Below are 22,449 nucleotides of genomic sequence, written 5' to 3'. Positions count from 1 at the left end.
GTTTTATATATGTTTTTTATGGTATGTTTTCATAATTTTGTATTATTTATGTGTATATATGCATATATGTATATATTTGTGTGTATATATACATATATGTATATATTTATATATATATACATATATGTATATATTATACATACATATATACATAAATATACACATACACATATACATATACTCATACATGTATATATATAAATTCATGCATACATCTATATATGTATATTTATGCACATCAATGTAAATATCATGTATAAATATGTACATACAATATATATGTATATATACATATATACATATAAATATACAATTATATTTACATACAATATATATGCATATACAGATATATGTGTATATGTACATATGTATACATATGTATACATATATATATGCAAAAATATGTATATATAATGTATGCATACATGTCTATGTGTATATATATATTTGTATTTTATATATATATATATATAATATATATATATATATATATATATATATATATATATATATATATATATGTATGTGTATATATATATACATATGTGTGTGTATATGTGTATGCATGTATGTGTGTATGTTTGTATATGTGTGTATATGTATGTATATATGTGTATATGTGTATGTGTATATGTGTATATATGTATATAAATGTATATATGTTTATATGTATATAAATGTGTATTTATATGTATATGTATATGTATATATATATATATATATATATATATATATATATATATATATATATATATGAGGGTGTTTATGTATATCTATATGTATATAACTTGTAATTATAGCTTAATATTATCTTGATATAAGTACAAAAAACATCTTAATAAATCCTTAAATATGGCATTACTCATACTGCTTTCAGAGATAACTAAAGCATTATATTGGCATGAAAATAAGGCACTTTGAGATTCTAAATAATACCCCCCCACCTAACTATTGGCATCGTACATTTGTCAATCTCCCTAGCAATCTTTCTATACTAATAAAATTGTATCATTCTTCCTGACTATTCGCCGTGCAACAAGTCAGCGACTGTCTTCATGGTAATCATCAAGAGATAGGTCACAGATCTCCTGCATGATTTTCTATCAAGCTAGAGACAATGAAATCCTGCTTAACAATACAGTAGTCACTGACTCATTTGACAATCAATCATGAGGAAACTAGTGGCCACCTACATGACCATTCCATATTAGGCACATCAATGACCATTTGCTTAATTATTCAAGAATTACATCAAACATCAACCTGCCTTAATATGCTTAAAGGCAAGTCAATGGCAACCTGTCTGATTACTCCCTTAGTTATGAGGACAACATGAACAGATTATGGGTAGATTCCACACAAACAAAGAGTTAAGAGCTACCCGTTTTCTAAATGCCCACTTATACATTCTTGCCCTCATTAAGAAAAATAAATTCTGCTTTAAATATCCAGTATTAGGCTACAGCTGATTCTACAGTGATTTAAACTATTAGCTAATACAATTTGATAAAGGAAATAAAAGCAATTTACAAATCTAATTATGACAGAATTTGAAATCCTACTGAGAGTAAAGTAAATTATGTGGGCATCTAGAAGCCATGTCAATGCTGTGGGTGGTTTTTGTACACTAAGGGGGTTTACAGTGCTCCCCAGACATGGATGGAGAAATATTTGGCTTCTTACCAGAGGTTACACAAGATGTGTAAAACAAGATTCTTCCCATATATATCCTATGTGCAACTTCAACACACAAACACAAAACAGGAATTTTTACTCACTGAATTTAATGAATATAAATATGTGTAATGATCAATGCATAATATGAAAAAGACACAGGCAGTTAGAAATTAATATCATCAAGAAAGTGGCTTAAAAAAGACCTCAAACAAACAAAAATTTTGAATTCAATAAACTTCATTAGCATATGCTGTAAGGTAAGTTTGAGTACCACAGCATTTATTTTCAGTATCATTAATATTCAGTGCATATCTAATGACTGACATCTCTATTCAGCAGTCTGAAAGAATCATCATTGATGTCCTTTCAAATCCACTTTGTATCAACACTGTAATACTGAGAGTCAGCCCTCCCAAAGTAGTAAGATGGGACCAACATAAATGTGTTGCAAGCAATTTCAGTTAAATCTCCATACTTTCACCTTTTCATCATTACAGCAAAGAGCAAGAGAACCACATCCCAAAGCCCTCACCAGGCTATAATACTGGAGAGTACTGTGGATCTTGTGCAGGTAATTTACTTTCCAAGGGTACAGGCAAGTAAGGAGTATTTATGAAAATTTAGGAGAGATTTGCTTCACTAATTTAAAACAAAATTATTAGAAGTGCAGGGATCTGGTCCTAACTTTCACACAAACAGGGGCAAATACTACCAAGTGTCAATTATTTCTAAAGCTCCTTAATTTTTTTATCTTTTACACAATCAGAATCAGCATAAAAGTTGGTTCGTTATTCTGAAACAACTGGACCCCTTTAACTTTAATTCTGAATAAGATAGTAGATATCAAGTAAAACAAAACATTCATACATTAAACCTCACTTCAAAAGAGGAACCATTCCAGCACAACTACTCCCAAAATGAATACAAATATCTATACAAAGGAACCTTACAATATTACCGAAATTTAATATGTAATGATATAATAATAATAATTACATCAAAAAGGCAATTCTTTTACATATCCTCTAGTTTATATTGCTTCTTCTTGATAACGATTTAGTAAAAATGAATTGCATGTAAGCATTAGAGTGTAATCAAGCTAATGAGGCTTTAAAATGTTGAGTAAAATATAGTACATGCAATCTGGATATATTGAAAAGTCCACCCCCTCCCAGGGTGTAATCACATGGTTGGCAGGGCTGTATCATAATAAATAACTCAATATTAATGGTATGCATCTTTTCTTGCAGTAACAAATGGAGGCTGAATGGCATTTGGTAAGCACTGCATGCAGTCAGCCATCTTAAATTTGTGCACCCTAAACAATTACTCGCTTGTTTAGCTCTGGTAATGACACTTCCAATGTAGAACTAAAGCCTTGTTTTTATCTAAAATGCTGGAAAATTGTGTATGCCATTGGCAAATGCGCAGTCAGGTAAATGTGTCCTCTAATTTTTTACTCAAGTGGCTAACCACACAATCCCAAGTGCATGGCTCAGGTTCAGGGGGTGAAAATCCCATCATAATAGAGTTAATAATATCAATAATAATAGTAAAGCCTGATTCAGAATTTTAGTAATAGTGTTTGCTTCTGCAGTTTCCAGTTTTCAGCAATTCATAACTACATTTCCCAGATGTCAATGAATACCCGCTTGTGTGATTGGAAAGTTTATATTATAATCAGATTTTCTTTCCCATTACTTTTGAGACATGAATACCAGTTTAGCTGGCAGGGTTGCATAAAGTATGATGATTAATAATAAACTGTTATTGTACTTTCACCATTATCATGAGATGTTCTCAGCTCGTGAATGAGATGTCAAATGATGCCCCTTTTCACCAGCATAGTTCTTGTTTGTCTATTGCACTGGCCAAAGGGGGAATGGTGGTCCTATATATCCAGACTGAACAGACTATAGTATCTTACAGTAAATAAAATAGTTACCCCAAAAGAACATTTTCTAAATTCAACAAATGATTATTAATTAAAATCAATAATAATGTTAATAAAAAAAAATAAAAAAGATAATCAGATTTCACAAAATGAAAAAGTAGATCAAATCAAAGGCAGTAAACAATATCCTCTTCAAACAGAATTCTAAAAATAATAGATCTTTTGTCTTGTCTTTTTTTTTCTCTACCTACCTCTCTCTCTCTTTCTCTCTCTCTTACTTACTGGCTCCCTTGGCAGCAACAAGTCAAAGGGTTCCTCATTTCCACACTGACTATAGAATATGACAGCCTTCCCATTAAAAACTGATCTTGATCCTTAACATCTATAAATTTAGCTTTTGCCACTTCTCACTCTTCCTCTCCCTCTTCCCACACGATTTAGAGAGCTCAATATGCACCATATCTCCAATTTCTAGTGACAATGATGATGACAATATGAAATAAAGCAGAGCAAGTGCAATACTAGAAACACTAACAAAGAAAGTGAAAGGAAAAACTGATAATTTTCAAAAAGAAAGAAATTAATAAAACATACAAAACAATTACACATTAACAAGAAACATACATCAAGAAAAGCCAAAAGGACAAACAATAAAAGAGCATCTTTAATGCTTTTTCTTTTTTTTTTCCTGTTATGGGTTATCCTCTATTTACTGATCCACTAAACTATTCATATTCCTAACAATTTCCAAAAGACTAACATACATTAAGCCCTGTTCATACAATTTTAATCTGATCAAAAATCTTCTCCACCTCAATTCCAACTCCATTAGTCTTGCATTTCCTTTCAAAGCCACCCTTTCCTACCATCATCAGCTGCTGTTATAGATTCTTCCTAATGATGAATAACAAGTGTTATAATTAAGATCGATTTTTAAAATAAATCATGAATAATAAAAATAGTAATAGTAATTGTAAATGTAGTCGTAACAGTAGTAGCAATAGTAGTAGTAGTAGTAGTACTAGTAGTACTAGTAGTAGTAGTAGTAGTAGTAGTAGTAGTAGTAGTAGTAGTAGTAGTAGTAGTAGTAGTAGTAGTAGTAGTAGTAGTAGTAGCTGTAGTAATAGTAATAGGAGGGGGAGGGGGGAGGGGGGAGGGGGGGGGGGGGAGGGGGGAGGGGGAGGGGAAGGAAGATGATGAAGATGAAGATGAAGAGGAGGAGGAGGAGGAGGAGGAGGAGGAGGAGGAGGAGGAGGAGGAGGAGGAGGAGGAGGAGGAGGAGGAGGAGGAGGAGGGGGGAGGGGGGAGGGGGGAGGGGGAGGGGGAGGGGAAGGAAGATGATGAAGATGAAGATGAAGATGAAGAGAAGGAGGAGGAGGAGGAGGAGGAGGAGGAGGAGGAGGAGGAGGAGGAGCAGCAGCAGCAGCAGCAGCATATGGGAGCAGCAGCAGCAGCAGGGGCATGTGAGAGCAGTAGGAGCAGTAGTAAGAATATGAGCAGGAGTAGGGAGTATTCAAAATAGGTAGTAGATGAAGACGATGAAGATGAAGAAGATGAAGGTGAAGACGACGAAGGTGAAGACGACGAAGGTGAAGACGAGGAAGGTGAAGACGAGGAAGGTGAAGACGAGGAAGGTGAAGACGAGGAAGGTGAAGACGAGGAAGGTGAAGACGAGGAGGGTGAAGACGAGGAGGGTGAAGACGAGGAGGGTGAAGACGAGGAGGGTGAAGACGAGGAGGGTGAAGACGAGGAGGGTGAAGACGAGGAGGGTGAAGACGAGGAAGGTGAAGACGAGGAAGGTGAAGACGAGGAAGGTGAAGACGACGATGATGATGATGATGATGACGACGATGATGATGATGATGACGATGACGATGACGATGACGATGACGATGACGATGACGATGGCGATGGCGATGACGATGACGATGACGACGATGATGATGATGATGATGATGATGATGATGATGATGATGATGATGATGATGATGATGATGATGATGACGACTATAACAATAATAATAAAATTAATAATAAAATAGCACTAATAACAAAAAAATAATTATAATATTAACATTGATAATAATAATGAATCATCATCACAGTCACCGCAATCGTTATCGATAATCAATAATTATTAGCCTATTGGATCTGGGTACTTCACTGCCCGAAAGTGGCCAAAAACCCAGGCATTAGGGTTCCTTTAATGTCCCAGAAATGTGGCTTGTAAGTCAGGCGCACCCAAACACTTGAGGGCAGTGAGTGTCAAGACTCCTTGCGTTTCCCTTTGCAACCTTATTACCTCTCTTTCTGTGTAAGAGTTTTTGTTTTTTGGCCATGCTCCAAGGCCTATATATGTCATTTGATATGCTGGATTAAGATGGTTATAGAATGTTTTCCTTGCACAGACTCCGTATCATCTCACTCCCATCACCCTAGCCTTCAGCTGATTCACATGACAGTAAATTCCCATCACCCCCAGCCCTCAAGCATACTTTTTTTCATGACGATATGTCAATGTCACCAAGCCCTTTGACAATTTTTTTTCTTTTATATATATATATACATATATATATATATATATATATATATATATATATATATATATATATATAAATATATATATATATATATATATATATATATATATATAAAACAGGGTTAGTAATGATAACAATGACAATTAATTATGATAATCAAAATCATAACAGCAGCAAAAAATAGATTATCATCAGCGAACATCTGAACAATTCATGCCTTTCTCCCTATGTTGACTATCTTTAGCATAAAAATTTCTATTCTTATGCTTAAACTTATATAGAGAGAGCAGATTGAGAAACCTTACTATCTGCTAATACATATACCTAATGAACAGATACAGTGTTACTGCAAATTCTAAATCTGCAAGTTTTCCAAAATACGGCCAGTAATGAGCCAAATATCTTAAAATCATGGTACTATGTTACTCTACACAAAATAAATATAAGACAGTTACCAAACATCTAGAAGCTATGATACTATAAACCTGTGCAGTGGTAGTTATAATTTGTGCCAATTCTTTAGTTATGTTTTTTTTTTTTTTTATAACAGTGTAATGGTAATGGGTGTATCAGATTATGTACAGATTATGACTATCATCATCATCATCAAGGGGCTAACGCCGACGGGGGCGCATGGCCGCATCCACCCTTCGCTTCCAGCCACGAGGATCCCTCGAGGCGAGTCTCCAGGCAGGCACACGGCCCATCTCTAGTTCCTCACGACAGGTCTCGTCGAGCTGCCCAAGCCATGATCTCCTAGGACGTCCCACAGGTCTCCTCCACCCAGGGTTGTCTCGCAGAGAGACAACCTGGTGAGCAGGGTCGTCCATAGGGAGGCGAGCTAGGTGGCCATATAGCCTGAGTTGGCGATCCCGGATTATGCAAGTAACAGGTCCCATGCCGGTCTCACGGTGTAACCGCCGGTTGGACACGTGGTCCTGCCAACTGTACCCCATGATCCGGCGAAGGGACTTGTTACAAAAGGCATCAAGGCGAGACTCCAAGGCACTGGATAGCGTCCAGGTTTCGCTTCCATAGAGCAAAACTGGAAGTATCAAGGCCTTGAAGACACGCAGCTTGGTCCTTCTGCATAGGTACCGACATCTCCAAACGCTCTTGTTGATCGAGTTCATGGCTCCTGTTGCCAGACCAATCCGTCTACTGACTTCCTGGTCTGACAACCCAGAGATATGGACTACGCTACCAAGTATGTAAAACTTTCTGTGACTTCAACGTCCTCGCCGCAAGCATGGATCGACTGAACGGGTTCCCCTAACAGGCCCCCAAAGTCCTGAATCTTGGTCTTGGTCCGGAGACCTCTAAGCTAGGGGCTTCGCCTATGCTAAATGCATCAAGGAGCCGCCACAAGTGACTCCAAGGGACTCAGATAGGATGGCAACATCGTCGGCAAAGTCAAGGTCTGAGACCTTAATATTGCCTAGTGTTGCTCCGCACTGACTTTGGCTGAGTAGCTCTGCCCATTATCCAGTCCATACAAGTGTTGGAAAAGTGTGGGTGCAAGGACACAGCCTTGCCTCACCCCTGAATTAACAGGGAAGAAGTTCGACATACCCCCACCACACTTTACAGCACTTTCAGTACCAGTATAGAGGCTTGCTATCAAGCCAATAATCTGTGTCGGAATTCCCCTGAGCCTCAGGATCTCCCATAGCGATTCCCGATGCACCGAGTCAAACGCCTTCTTGAGGTCGATGTAGGCTGCAAGCAACCCACGACCAAACTCACGACGGCGTTCCACAATTATTCGAAGCGCTAGTATACGGTCTATTGTGGACTTGCCAGGAGTAAATCCAGACTGCTCCGGTCTCTGGTGCCTCAGTAGGTGGTTGCGGATCCGTTTCAGAAGAATGTGAGCGAGAACCTTGCCTGGTATGCTGAGCAGTGTAATGCCACGGTAGTTGCTACAGTCCCATCGATCCCCTTTCCCCTTCCAGAGAGGATGACCACGCCCCTCAGCAGGTCAGGGGGAATGGTACCAGACTGCCAAATGGCAGTCAGGACTGTATGCAGGCCCCGAGCCATAGGTTCACCCCCAGCCTTTAGCAGTTCAGCAGGGATATCACATATGCCTGCAGCTTTCCCACTCTTCAGCTTGGAAATCGCCAGCCTAACCTCTGTTAGGGTAGGAGGTTCCTCGCTGATGGGTGGGTCCGGCACAGGCACTGCGACATCGCTTGCATCCAAGTTAACTGTTGGAGGATCCACCTGGTACAACTGTTCAAAATACTCAGCCCAACGTTCACGAACCCCAACATGATCTGAGATGATCTGTCCATCCGCTGATCGGACTGCAGTCATCTGTGAGGAGGGCTTAGGGTTCAGTTTTCTCAGGGCTTGGTAGGCAGGGCGAAGGTCATTTACCAAGAAATGGCCTTCGACCTCCTCAGCAAGATTCCTGATGAACTGTTCCTTGTCCCTTCTCAGCAGTGTCCGAGCCCTATGCACCATGGAACGACGCAAGACTTGATTCCCATTCAGCCGAGCCTTGCGACACGCTTCAGTGGCCTCTAATGTCTCCAGGGAGATGGTATTCTGCCTTGTCCTTGGGCGTACGCCAATGGACTCCTGAGCTGCTTCGAGTGTTACGCGCTTGAAGGACTCCCACAGAGCAACTGGATCCGTCAGGTTGCTGGTTTCTGAGAATCGGTCAGAGACTGCCGTGGCGAACCCACGGGCACACTCCTCCTCCCTTAGTCTGTCCAAGTGAAACACCTTAGGGTGGCCACTGGAGGGACGGGGAGTTTTGAAGTGGACCCGCAGGGTAGCCACAACCAGCCTATGGTCGGTGCCACAGAACTCAGCACTCCGGTAAACCCTGCAGTTCTGGAGGATCCTCCATCGCGTGCTGACAAGAATGTGGTCGATCTCCTTGGCCACTGTACCCGTATCGCTGTACCAAGTCCAGCGATGCGAGTTGGAGCGCTGGTACCAGGAGCCAGAGATCCTCATTTTCTGGGACCTAGCAAAGTCCCGGAGAAGGAGGCTATTCTCGCTGCTGGGATCAGCTCTCCGAGCCATGGGGGCCGACAGACATCTCGTAGCCAGCTATCCTCTACCAAATTAGTCTATTCAGGTAATACAGAGTCAAATTGCCTTTGTACTTGATTTGCCCATTCCTCCTACATACTCTAACTGCCTCAACATATTCTATAATAATGTAACATTTTTCAATATCTTTTTTCAAAGTTGATTCCTAGGTCTCTACATTAAATCAAATTTAAGCCATACCCCATTAATTGTATTCGTGTGTGTGTATGTATGTGTGTATGTATGTATGTGTGTGTGTGTGTGTGTGTGTGTGTGTGTGTGTGGTGTGTGTGTGTGTGTGTGTGTGTGTGTGTGTGTGTGATAAATAATTTCTGTAATAAATACAACAGAAGCTTGACAGGTCTGACAAGGTATTCAAATCTAAAGGCAATCAGTAATTCACTACTCTTCCTCACAACTGTCTGTTATCAGACATGACCAAAGTATCTTAAATTCACATGAATTATTTGAAAACCCTTTCCACCCCATATTCCTCCAGCTATTTCACTTGCTTGCATACTCTCCTTAAAAAGACTTTTCCTAATATAGAAAGCATCTTATAGTTCCTTTAGACACCTGATAAAATTGCCATATTAAAAATAACCATGATAAAATAAAGAAAATATGAACAAAAGGATCCTCAAAAAAATAAATAAATAAAGCAAAACCAGTCTAGAGGTTACCTAAGCTACGAGTGAATGAAAATGTACACAAAGGCATGAGAACCAAGTTATTCATGTAGAAGACATTTCTTATACCCAATTCAATTTTTTTTTTTATAGTTTAGTAGCTTTGGAATTGGAAGATACTGCATGAACAATATTTATTAGTGTGTGCCTTCAAAATGATAAAGGAAACAAAAAGTTATTCAAAATTCTTTTTCCCATAATCTACCTTGCATCCAGAATAATTTCTTAATCTATTTTCAATTCATGAAATGGTGTAATTGGTCTTATGTGATTTCATTTATCAGCTATACCAAGAAATGGCCTTCGACCTCCTCAGCAAGATTCCTGATGAACTGTTCCTTGTCCCTTCTCAGCAGTGTCCGAGCCCTATGCACCATGGAACGACGCAAGACTTGATTCCCATTCAGCCGAGCCTTGCGACACGCTTCAGTGGCCTCTAATGTCTCCAGGGAGATGGTATTCTGCCTTGTCCTTGGGCGTACGCCAATGGACTCCTGAGCTGCTTCGAGTGTTACGCGCTTGAAGGACTCCCACAGAGCAACTGGATCCGTCAGGTTGCTGGTTTCTGAGAATCGGTCAGAGACTGCCGTGGCGAACCCACGGGCACACTCCTCCTCCCTTAGTCTGTCCAAGTGAAACACCTTAGGGTGGCCACTGGAGGGACGGGGAGTTTTGAAGTGGACCCGCAGGGTAGCCACAACCAGCCTATGGTCGGTGCCACAGAACTCAGCACTCCGGTAAACCCTGCAGTTCTGGAGGATCCTCCATCGCGTGCTGACAAGAATGTGGTCGATCTCCTTGGCCACTGTACCCGTATCGCTGTACCAAGTCCAGCGATGCGAGTTGGAGCGCTGGTACCAGGAGCCAGAGATCCTCATTTTCTGGGACCTAGCAAAGTCCCGGAGAAGGAGGCTATTCTCGCTGCTGGGATCAGCTCCCGAGCCATGGGGGCCGACAGACATCTCGTAGCCAGCTATCCTCTACCAAATTAGTCTATTCAGGTAATACAGAGTCAAATTGCCTTTGTACTTGATTTGCCCATTCCTCCTACATACTCTAACTGCCTCAACATATTCTATAATAATGTAACATTTTTCAATATCTTTTTTCAAAGTTGATTCCTAGGTCTCTACATTAAATCAAATTTAAGCCATACCCCATTAATTGTATTCGTGTGTGTGTATGTATGTGTGTATGTATGTATGTGTGTGTGTGTGTGTGTGTGTGTGTGTGTGTGTGTGTGTGTGTGTGTGTGTGTGTGTGTGATAAATAATTTCTGTAATAAATACAACAGAAGCTTGACAGGTCTGACAAGGTATTCAAATCTAAAGGCAATCAGTAATTCACTACTCTTCCTCACAACTGTCTGTTATCAGACATGACCAAAGTATCTTAAATTCACATGAATTATTTGAAAACCCTTTCCACCCCATATTCCTCCAGCTATTTCACTTGCTTGCATACTCTCCTTAAAAAGACTTTTCCTAATATAGAAAGCATCTTATAGTTCCTTTAGACACCTGATAAAATTGCCATATTAAAAATAACCATGATAAAATAAAGAAAATATGAACAAAAGGATCCTCAAAAAAATAAATAAATAAAGCAAAACCAGTCTAGAGGTTACCTAAGCTACGAGTGAATGAAAATGTACACAAAGGCATGAGAACCAAGTTATTCATGTAGAAGACATTTCTTATACCCAATTCAATTTTTTTTTTTATAGTTTAGTAGCTTTGGAATTGGAAGATACTGCATGAACAATATTTATTAGTGTGTGCCTTCAAAATGATAAAGGAAACAAAAAGTTATTCAAAATTCTTTTTCCCATAATCTACCTTGCATCCAGAATAATTTCTTAATCTATTTTCAATTCATGAAATGGTGTAATTGGTCTTATGTGATTTCATTTATCAGCTATACATTACGTACTAATTCAGAAAAGAAAAGAGAAAAAAAGGTAATATTTACCCCTGTGAGTATAGAATGAAGATGCTTAAAAAAATGATGTTTTACTTAGCCAGATAGAAACTATTAAGAACCAGACACAATACATTTGGGAGTTATACAATATCTGCATTTCAGCCTGTAAGCAGCAACTCTTCAAAAGAGCAGACTACTTTGAATTGTAATGTTTCAGGTGCCTTTTTCAGGAAAAGCAGTGAAACAATAATGATTAGATTCTTTTAGACATTTTCCAGCATGTATTCTCAACTTCCTTGATCCAATCCTGTGTTTGAAAGAAATGGCAAATTAAGAAATATGTAATCTCTGAGACTTATGATTTTAGTATTCAAACTACAAGATAATAATGAACACAAAATTACTGCTTGCTTTCTATAAAAAGATTGATTAACCATTGCCAATAGTTGGGATATAAATATTTTTAGCTGATAAAATTATAATAAAGGCATATATTAGTAGCATTTACAGCTGGTCCATCCCCCTTAAAATATCTATAAATAAAAGGGTATATGAACAAAAAAATAACTAAATCCCACACAGAAAATAGGAAAGAAAATGTGAAATTCAATTTCATAAAAAAAGTAATCTGGTACAGGCTGGTCCCATTGGGCAAGCTTCACTCTGTTGGCATAAACAAGTAGAAGTAATATTACACTATTCTGCCTAAGTTTCCTTTTTCTTTGTTTATATTATTTTTCACAATACTGACGTTAGTACATTGGATAAAAAAATAATAATAATGACAAATGTAGAGGGAGAGGGAGAGGGATGAAGTGAGAGGGAGAGGGAAGAAGGGAGAGGGAAGAGAGGGAGAGGGGAGAGGGGAGAGGGGAGAGGGGAGAGGGGAGAAGGGAGAAGGAAGAAGGGAGATGGAGAGGGAAGAATGGAGAGGGGGAGGGGGAGAGAGGGAGAGGAAAGAAGGGATAGGGGGAAGAAGGGAGAGGGAGAGGGAAGATGGGAGAGGGAGAGGGGAGGGAGAGGGAAGGGAGAGGGAAGAAGGGAGGGAGAGGGAAGAAGGGGAGAGGGAAGAAGGGAGGGAGAAGGGAGAGGGAGAGGGAGAGAGAAGAGAGAGGGAAAAAGGGAGAGGGAGAGGGAGAGGGAAGAATGGGGTAAGGAGGGAGGGAGGAGAGGGAGAAGGAGGGAGGAAGAAGGAGAGAGGGAAAGAGGAAGGGAAGAGGGGGTAGGAAGGAAGGGGAGGGAGGAGTGGAGGGGAGGGGGAGGGAGGAGGGGAGGGGGAGGGAGGAGGGGAGGGGGAGGGAGAGGGAGAGAGAGAGAGAGAGAGAGAGAGAGAGAGAGAGAGAGAGAGAGAGAGAGAGAGAGAGAGAGAGAGGAGGGGGAAAGAGCAAAGAGGGGAATGGGAAGAGGAAGGAGGGGATAGAGGAGAGGGAGGGAGGAGGAAGAGCAGGAAAGGGAGGGAGAGAGGTAGAGTAAGAGGGGTAGAGGAAGAGGGTACAGGCAGAAGAAAATGTGAGAGAGAGAAGAGATGAAAAAAAATTATATAGTAATATTATATTGTAACATTTAATATCAAGGTAGAATGAGTTCAGTATGTAAAGATTATCAAATGTAGGAACAACGGATTGGAACATGATACTACATCAATGACTTACATATAATTTAAATCTTTCTAAAAGCACCTCACGTATGACCCTGTTATCTATAAATATTTCATTTTATTTTCCAAATTAATATGGTAAACATCTGAAGAACTGCAAAAGCCAGCAAGTGGTTCAATTAATTCTACTAGCCAATGACAACAAGAGTAAGAGTGAAAGTTTCAATACCACAATCAAATATAAGAAAAGGAAGTTCAGAGTAACAGCTCATTAAAATTTTGCATTCAGTCTAAACAAAAATGCTTAAAGATGAATACAAAAAGTAAAACAAAATTTCAAACACGGGAAAAGAAAGCATATTAAAAAGGAAAGACAGACAAGAATTGAAGATACAACTAGGAAGGGATCTTGCAAGAAAAGACTTTAAAGACTATGGGAAAAGACCAGCAAAGATTATAACAAATACTTTGTTTATTTTCCCTTATATATCAAAATCCCTTATTGAACAGTCATAAAAGGCTTCAATATAAAACTTCCTACTGATATTATAAAACCTGAGGGGAAGATGTAATTAAAGACTGCCTATCAAAATAGCACATTCACCCAAATGGGAGAGATGTATTCATGGACACTCCATGCAACTGTATGCTAAGCACCTGTATTCCAGCTGTGCATTTGACCTATAAAGCAGATCATTACAACGAAATGATGAAGACCCACATTCATCTATGCACCAACCAAGAAGGATTATATCTACAAGTTTTATCCCAGGGTCCACAGGGATAAAGGATTCATTAAAAAAATCTCTCTCTTTATATTCCTGGATTAGATGGAGAGAGCCTGCATTAAATGGTAAAATAATTTAATTAATAACAGCCTGCATGAATGGTAAAACTGTCATTAATCACATTGGTGCCTGCATCAACAAGATAAAATCATTATCAAGTATTAAGACAGGAGGTGATCTGATAGCATGACCTGTTCAAAAGGGGGGTCAACATCCAGAAGTTGGGGTTAGTGTCCTGGAAGTTTTGCAGGTTGGAAATCTGCAATAAACTTTGCATAACTAAGAAAGGAGTACATGTGGGTGAGCCTTTGCAGAATTACCAAAACAGCAGACAGTGTGTTAAGCAACAACAGATTATATAAATTATCACTGAAGCATTGCAGTGTCTGCCTCCTGCTACATCATATTCTAAAAGACCCGACCATCTACCACAAAGTAAAAAAATAAAAATATTATCTGTTGATCTCAACAACTGGCAGCAAAAATATATTACTACCAAATGAAGACAGCAAAATATAAAACATCCTTCTCGGAGCTTGTAAAACTTTAAATCTTAAGAGCAATAATAAAAAGTATAATGAAATAAATCAAATAAACTTTTACCCTGCTTCTCCTTAGTGTATGGAAGATTCATGGTTAAAACTAAATAGGATAAAATAAGGTTAACAATGAAAGAGTAAATTTGAATCATAAATAAAACAAAACAAAAAGTATGCTCTGTATATATAAAAAGAATGTGTAGCATCTGTTGCTCTCATTAACAAAGAGCATCTAGAAACATCAGGCAAGTTATGTACATGCTGATATTGAGACTGAAGGGCTTATACTGAGGGAGACATAGTGCACATAATACCCATACTATTTTAACTCTACTTTGAGGAATCAAGTAATATCTTTGTTCTATAAATGGAAGAACTACAGGTCACCAAAGAATGACAACTGAATTCTTTCATGTTGTCCACCACATGATTCAATGTATTTTCAAGTGGATACAACCCTAGTCTCAAACCTATTTCATGCCACTCAAGAAGAAAAAGGTACATACCTGGACAATGTCTCCAACTAACTTAAGTTCCTACCTTCCCTGGTAACCCATCATATAGCCATCCATGAGCATGATAACATGCTAAACTAAGGGATGGCAAGTGTTATATAGGACACAAGAGACAGAAAGACCTGAAGGATACTTTAATAGGTACTGTGTGTAAAACCTGGTGCTGCCCAGCCTGACCCTGGCCCAGTGGTGTGGCCACGGGGGAACAGGAGACAGGGTGCCACAAGCCAATGGGGTGGCTCCAGTTCACCTGGACGGGAGTTAACTAGGAGAGAAGTGCCAACCTGTCTTCAGGATTAGGTGAGATGCCCAGATCGTTGGAGCGAAGACGGCGACTTAATTCTTCAATCTGCAGCTGCACTGTAATAGAGCGGGTTAGCGGGCAAAAATGCCCAAAATTCAATCAATACAGTGTACTTTAATATAACAAATGAGGAAGGATTTTCATGGTTAACTTTTCCTTCAAAAGTATGAGTAACAAGTCAACTGATACTGTCACCCATCGATGTCATTCATTGTTATTAAAACTAACATGACTAATTGCATCTCATGATTTGAAAGCTGAGTCTCGTTGCTTATACCTTTCAAAATATAAATACTTTCTTTAATCTTGAATTAACCTGGAAATGAACACGATGGTAATACTTCAGGGAAAGAACTATTTATTAGTTAAGTTTGTTAGGCTGTAAACAAATATATTCATTATAACATTGAAAGTTAACTTACCCATAGCTACAATATTCATCATGGTTAATCATCTCATCCACTCACTACAATCAGAGATCCACCTGACTATCACATACACTCAAGACTTTCACACAATTGCAAACAAACTTAGACCACTCAGCAACAGAAACACATAAGGGTTTGGCTCATTTTGCATAAGTGTAGAAGGCGAGAATGGTGTGATACCATCACCTCAGCATCTGCTTGAGTACAGTAGTTGGCAGCTGAGAGATCCTTTTCTCACAGAAATATGGCTGCTCTAGATGAGGGCCTCTAGGATCTCCATCACAACTTCAGCTGATGCGACGCTGAACAGGAAGTTCCTGATGCTTTCCAAGTTGCAGAGACCTGTGCAACCACATCTGGCAAAAAATTGTTACCGCCAAAACCTTCTGTAAAATCCCCTTTACTTTTCACTTTGGGGAACAAAGCGTAGTGACTTACGTAAATATGCTTCCTCCTGATCCTTCGACATATTGCTGGGGAGCACAGTTGGCATGCCTGGAATGAATGTTTTGTCCTTCTCATCTCCCTGCCAGCGTGATTTCCTTCTTCTCTTTCTCTCCTCTCGCTCACCTAGAATGAAATAATGAAAAAATTAAAGAATGTCCATAACACAGGTTGCATTGTTAACTGATAGCTACTACTGTCATTCATGTTGTTAGAAAAGTAAATAAAAAAATAAGATAATTTTCTTCAATATTATTTCAATCATGATAAGCACTCTTTTTACATTAGAAAATTTACTTCTTAGTAAACTATAGGCAACTATAACATTCAACCCTATCCCTTTGTAAAATCTCAAAGCAATTGTACAAACAAAAACATATATAGACAAGATACAATGGAAACAAACATTATTCCTCTTTTGTATTGTTTACTATCCACACTGGCTTTTTTATGAAATATGATAACATGAGCACTACAGAAACTAAGCACCCATGCCAAGGTGACTTGCTGCACCTAATGCTAGGTCTATTTATTTTTGTTTTTTATTTGTGACAATTATGCCATAGTTGAAAACTGCATTATGTTCAAAAGTTCAAAGATTTGTAGATTCCTTATGGCTACTGTTTACCTTGTACAATATAGCCAAAATGGAAATTTTACCCTGACAAGAATTCTGAATACCAAAGTTATCACCAATACTAAAGTAGTTATATCCAAAAGGTATATTCCAACTAGTTCTACAAGGAGCTTATATATGTGCTTTCTTTTTTAGTAGACTTATGGTTTATTATAAACACTTTCTATACAATAATATAGAAAATATGGCTGATGTTGAAAAGAGGACCAAAAAGAAATTTTAAAAATGAGGTTAAAGAAAAAAGATGCCAAAAGTATAGGAAAATACTAAAAAGTTATCAGACTACAGGTAACTCCTTGTGAAACTAGGACCACATGCACCTCCAGATTATTTCAGCAGTAGTCTTTGTCACAACATAGCATTTGTCTTCACCATTATCATTATACTGTGGTATTCCTAGTCCCATCAATTTCACTTAAAACTCAAACATTCTCCATATTACTGCTAGTATCATTTGGAGGTCTTCCTTTGAAAATGCTGTGAATGCAACAGATAAAGTTATTGCCCAATAAAAGTTTTCTTAATGAGCAACTGAGTACAAGTGTGTTGCCAGGTCAAAAGGCAAGTGGTGAATGGTGAATCAGCTCCAGGTCCTGCGACTTATGAACCTGACCAGTTATATACACATAGATGGCTCAACAAGTGCTTAGTCACCAATGAGTCAAATACTTGTCTGCCCTATTTCATCTGTTTATACTGTTCCTTGACTTTTGGGAATATTTTACTTCATCATATGTTATTATTAGAATTAATAACATTCAAATAATCTTTATGTACATATCAACAATAACTATATATGTATAGTTATAATTCTCATGGTATATGATAACTTACACAGAAAGTAGGTCACTTTTGTTCTTAGTTTGCAAAAGTTTAGACAGATATTTCCACAAACACTTATTATACTAATCAGACAGAAGAATTAACATTCCATGAGTAATTTAGCAACCTCTACTAACTCCCCAATAGATAATGAGTCTAAGAGTAGTGGCAACTTTATCTCAGTATAGAAATGCAGATTCAGGACTAGAAGATTTTAAAACCAAAGGCTAGAAAGCAACAGATTTCCCTTCTTTATTTAAACATCATATCAAACATTAATTACATGAGGATTCTCAGCCATTCCCCTCTTGATTCCTTCAGAAATACTGGTTAAAATGATGATGAGATGGCTGATGTTGTAGGTTACGATCCTCTCCCATCTACCTATGGATAATGCACAGTCTGACATTTCTTCCCATCATTTATGCCACATGAAAATTGCAATATTTCCCTAGCCAGTATATATATACTTTCACCTGTAAAAATTTGGTCGCAATGTAACACTTACATGCTCATTATAGGCATATTATGTGAGCAGTGTCCTATCCCCAGATCCCTATCTAATCACCATACTTCCCTATTGGGTGCTCTGCCCCAGACCCCACCTGATTTTGTTAACTTGCATCACAACCTATTTCCTTCACATTTGTTATTATTCTTTGACTGCGCAGAATAATTCTTATATCAGTAAATATTCAGAATACCTTCACATGACTGATCACAGCAATATTGGAATCTATGGATTTCTCTTACTCTCTACTCTGCATATATATAGAAATTGTGCCTTGGAAACCCTCTCCAAAACCCCACTATCTTGGCCCCAATAGCAGGGGATTGCATGAATGGGACCAAGGAAATTCCATGGTAACTAAGAATCCACCAATATGTAAAGCAGCATATAGAGTAGGACAGACATCAGGCACTCCAACATTATGGTAGTGTGCTATATCCTGCCATGAATATGTGGGAGTTTTTGTCTTCCATTACAGGATAGGGGGGTTATCGGTTATGTTAAGGTATTCCAAATTCCAGAACAAAAATATGTAGATTCAGCACAAAAAACTTTTTTTTTTTTTTACTGAACACCTGATTTTCATCCACTATAAATTTTCCAAACTTTCTCATTATCAAACTGCAAAGTGTCTCATTTCATGTCATTTTCTCCATTACAAGCAAAGTTTACCTTGCACAATAAGGCTGTGTCAAACAAACACCATACTGTTTTACCCAATGAATTGACTGATGCACTCCTATCTGGACTATCATATGAAGATTGTTGGCTGTTTAAATGATTATCAGATATATGATGATGAAAATATTGACTGTCCAGGCCTTATTGTCATATATAATTTCCCTATAGTAGTGCCTGGGGCTGGATTTACTAATGCGCATATACAAGATCACATGAGGTTTGTTTACTTCATAAATAAAGCTACTCTCTCGTTTCTCATGACGAGCGTATCTGCAAAGCACTTCTGAGATAGTAAACACTTCTCTACACAAGACATTAGCATGTGCACGAGACTACTCCGAACATGGCGGGTCGCCACAATGAATGTTCAGAGTATTAACCTCATAAATACCTTCAAGAGTGTGCAGCTGTGAGAGAGAGAGAGACACGTGTGTGTGTGTGTGTGTGTGTGTGTGTGTGTGTGTGTGTGTGTGTGTATGTGTGTGTGTGTGTGTGTGTATGTGTGTGTGTGTGTGTGTATGTGTGTGTGTGTGTGTGTGTGTGTATGTGTGTGTGTGTGTGTGTGTGTGTGTGTGTGTGTGTGTGTGTGTGTGTGTGTGTGTGTGTGTGTGTGTGTGTGTGTGTGTGTATATTTAGGTATTTTTATATATACATTTATGTTAAGATTTTATTACATATAATATAATATATAATATATATATTATAATATATATATTATATATATGTATACATACATATATATATATACATATATATATATACATATATATATATATATATATATACATATATATGTATACATAATATATATATACATATATATGTATACTATATATATATACATAATATATACATACATATATATATACATATATATATTACATATATATATACATATATATAATATATAATATATACATATATATATACATATACATATAATTAATATATATATACTCATACATATACATATATTAATATATATACATATATATAATATAATATATATAATATATATAATATATATATACATATATATATATAATATATATATTATATATATAATATATATATAATAATACATACATATATATGGTACAGGGCAATTAAATCCAAGAAACTTGTCTTCTATGTACTTTTGTCGCAACTCAAAAATAATGAAGTTATTAGACACACAAGTGTCAATATTATAAAAATCACCACACGATATGCTTTCATACTTTTAGTAAACAAAACAATGATGCCATTTTATTTTGTTATATTTATTCTAATATCTTCATTTTATAAGTAGAAAATTTCCAAATAAACTTACATGGAGATTTTGTTTCTCAATAAAAGAATATAACAATACAAGAATAATACCATCATCATATCAAGTATTTACAGCAACTCAAATTCCCTACTCTGTACAAATCAATCTGCCCAGTTTACAGACGAGAGGGCACGAAGAATTGAGCGGGAATTTTAAAATGTTGTACACTACTGTGTGAATTTCGTTGGTACTTTTAAAACATTTTACACATGTGATATCGATAACCATCAGTGCTAATTACAGCATTTCTTATTCAGAAGTAACACATTCAGATTTCATTAGATACACGACCAATATAACAGCAAAAGAGGGTGCAGGTGATTTAATTGTCTTTTGAGGATATTGAATATGATGGGAAATTGTGGCAGTAGTGCTCGACACTTTTTGCATGGCAGACATGCTCATCATCCGTTAAATTAAATAAACCAAATTCCATAATAGCAACAGCTGATATGCAAACCACGCATTAAAGGATCATGGGTATGCTCACCATCTAATAAACCAGTATACTCATACTCAAAATATGGAAACTTCTGACTTTACCAAAGGAGAGGGGAAGCGGCTGATATACATGCTATGTTTATATTATTTCGGATATTGTTCGTGTACTGACCAAAAATAAGAATCGCTCTTCCACAATAGTTTATTGTAAGGGTGTTGCCCATACTCCCCTTCAGATGGGAAAGAGAAGGCCCTACCCCTGCCTGCCCCAATTCCTTTTGATGAGTTAGTTCTATGGAAGGCGACTGAGGGCAAGAGTTTACAAATCTTGGTAATTGTTACCGAGAGCGACACACCCTCCCAGAGAATAATAGGAACCTGCAGAAATCAAAGAAAGTGATTTATGAAACGTAAAAAAGTCAATTTTTCGAAAACCCAAGCCAAACACTGCCCGACGAAGTAAACAAGCACAAAAATACGATTAAAATCGGCTAATGAAACTCTACGGACGTTCCCACCATCTTTGAAAGTCTACAGACCGACGCGCCAGTTTTCAAAAAATTCTACGGGAATAAAACCCGTCGTTCGGCAAAAATCTACAGGATTTTACATAATCCAGATCCCCCATGGTAATCGTACATTGCGTCCTAACCAATAAACCAACCTAACCTTAACCCTGTGGGATTTATACACTACGATCTATATATTTCCCTGGACCCCCGTGGTAATATATACGCCTAGCCAGGGGGCTACACACCCTGGACCCTTAGGGTTAAACCACATACCTTTATATTGCAAAACACCGAACATTTCTTCGCTTCTTTCTAAGGTCACAATTGCTTGGTTTCTAATCACTTTTTTCACCATTTGGGGCACTTGATGGGTTCAAATATCAGGCTGTGATAGAGACTAATGTCTATTTGTCTTGTATATCCACAATATGGCTTTCAAAATGACCCGGAATCAACGCAGCACTCGAAATAAAGCATTACTCACCAGCGTTTCTCGACGAAATGACATTGCACGGCCTGTCAAATCTTCCGATGGCAAACACACAGGCGCATAATGATACTGTATAAAATAGTGTAAATAATTACCAAAACATGTAAAAGATGAATAATAAAAGTAAAAGAATCCATTAAATATATGAAATTGGAAAAACGGGCCCTGTTAATTACAAAATAATCGTTCTCACAAGCGCGTAGTAATACATGGACTACTTGGGAGATCGCATTAATGAGTTACACGTCCCATTTGTTTTGGTTCTCGCAAGGTAAACATGGATGGGGACTTAGCCTCAGAGCGGTGTTCTGCGGGGCCTATTTTTGTCATTTCCCAGATAATATAAGGCCGCTGCAGATTCAACTATATTGCTTCCTACTCTATTTTTTATGCTCTACAGGATGGCAATGTCCAATTTTCTCTATCTCAGTTCGTCACTCTTGGTAACTTTAACCAAAATCTTCATGGGGTGTTTATTAACACAAATTTTCAAACTCTACTGAAAGGATATTAATTAATATTGTTATCTTGACGTGTTGGAAATTTTTGTACAGGATACAATATATAGCACCTGAAATGACAATAATAAATACTTCATAAGTGAAAATTTAAGAAATGTGCACCATGTATAATGGCTAGTTACTGGTAAATTTGTGG

The 22,449-nt window shown here is 37.7% G+C and overlaps 1 protein-coding gene across 1 annotated transcript in view; it reads right to left on the bottom strand.

Moving 5' to 3' along the window:
* LOC119580166 (splicing factor 1-like) overlaps positions 1–22,449 on the bottom strand; it is a gene marked incomplete in the record, with an annotated part of 59,112 nt that overhangs the window by 34,775 nt on the left and 1,888 nt on the right. Inside the window, 2 exon segments of the mRNA XM_037928139.1 lie at positions 15,495–15,570; positions 16,381–16,512. Of these exon segments, the coding sequence (XP_037784067.1) occupies positions 15,495–15,570; positions 16,381–16,512 (208 nt within the window).

Source organism: Penaeus monodon, chromosome 13 (assembly GCF_015228065.2).
Source record: "Penaeus monodon isolate SGIC_2016 chromosome 13, NSTDA_Pmon_1, whole genome shotgun sequence".
In the NCBI taxonomy this organism is placed as follows: domain Eukaryota; kingdom Metazoa; phylum Arthropoda; class Malacostraca; order Decapoda; family Penaeidae; genus Penaeus; species Penaeus monodon.
Note: the sequence above shows the minus strand (reverse complement) of the source record. Positions and strands in the feature narration are given on the sequence as shown.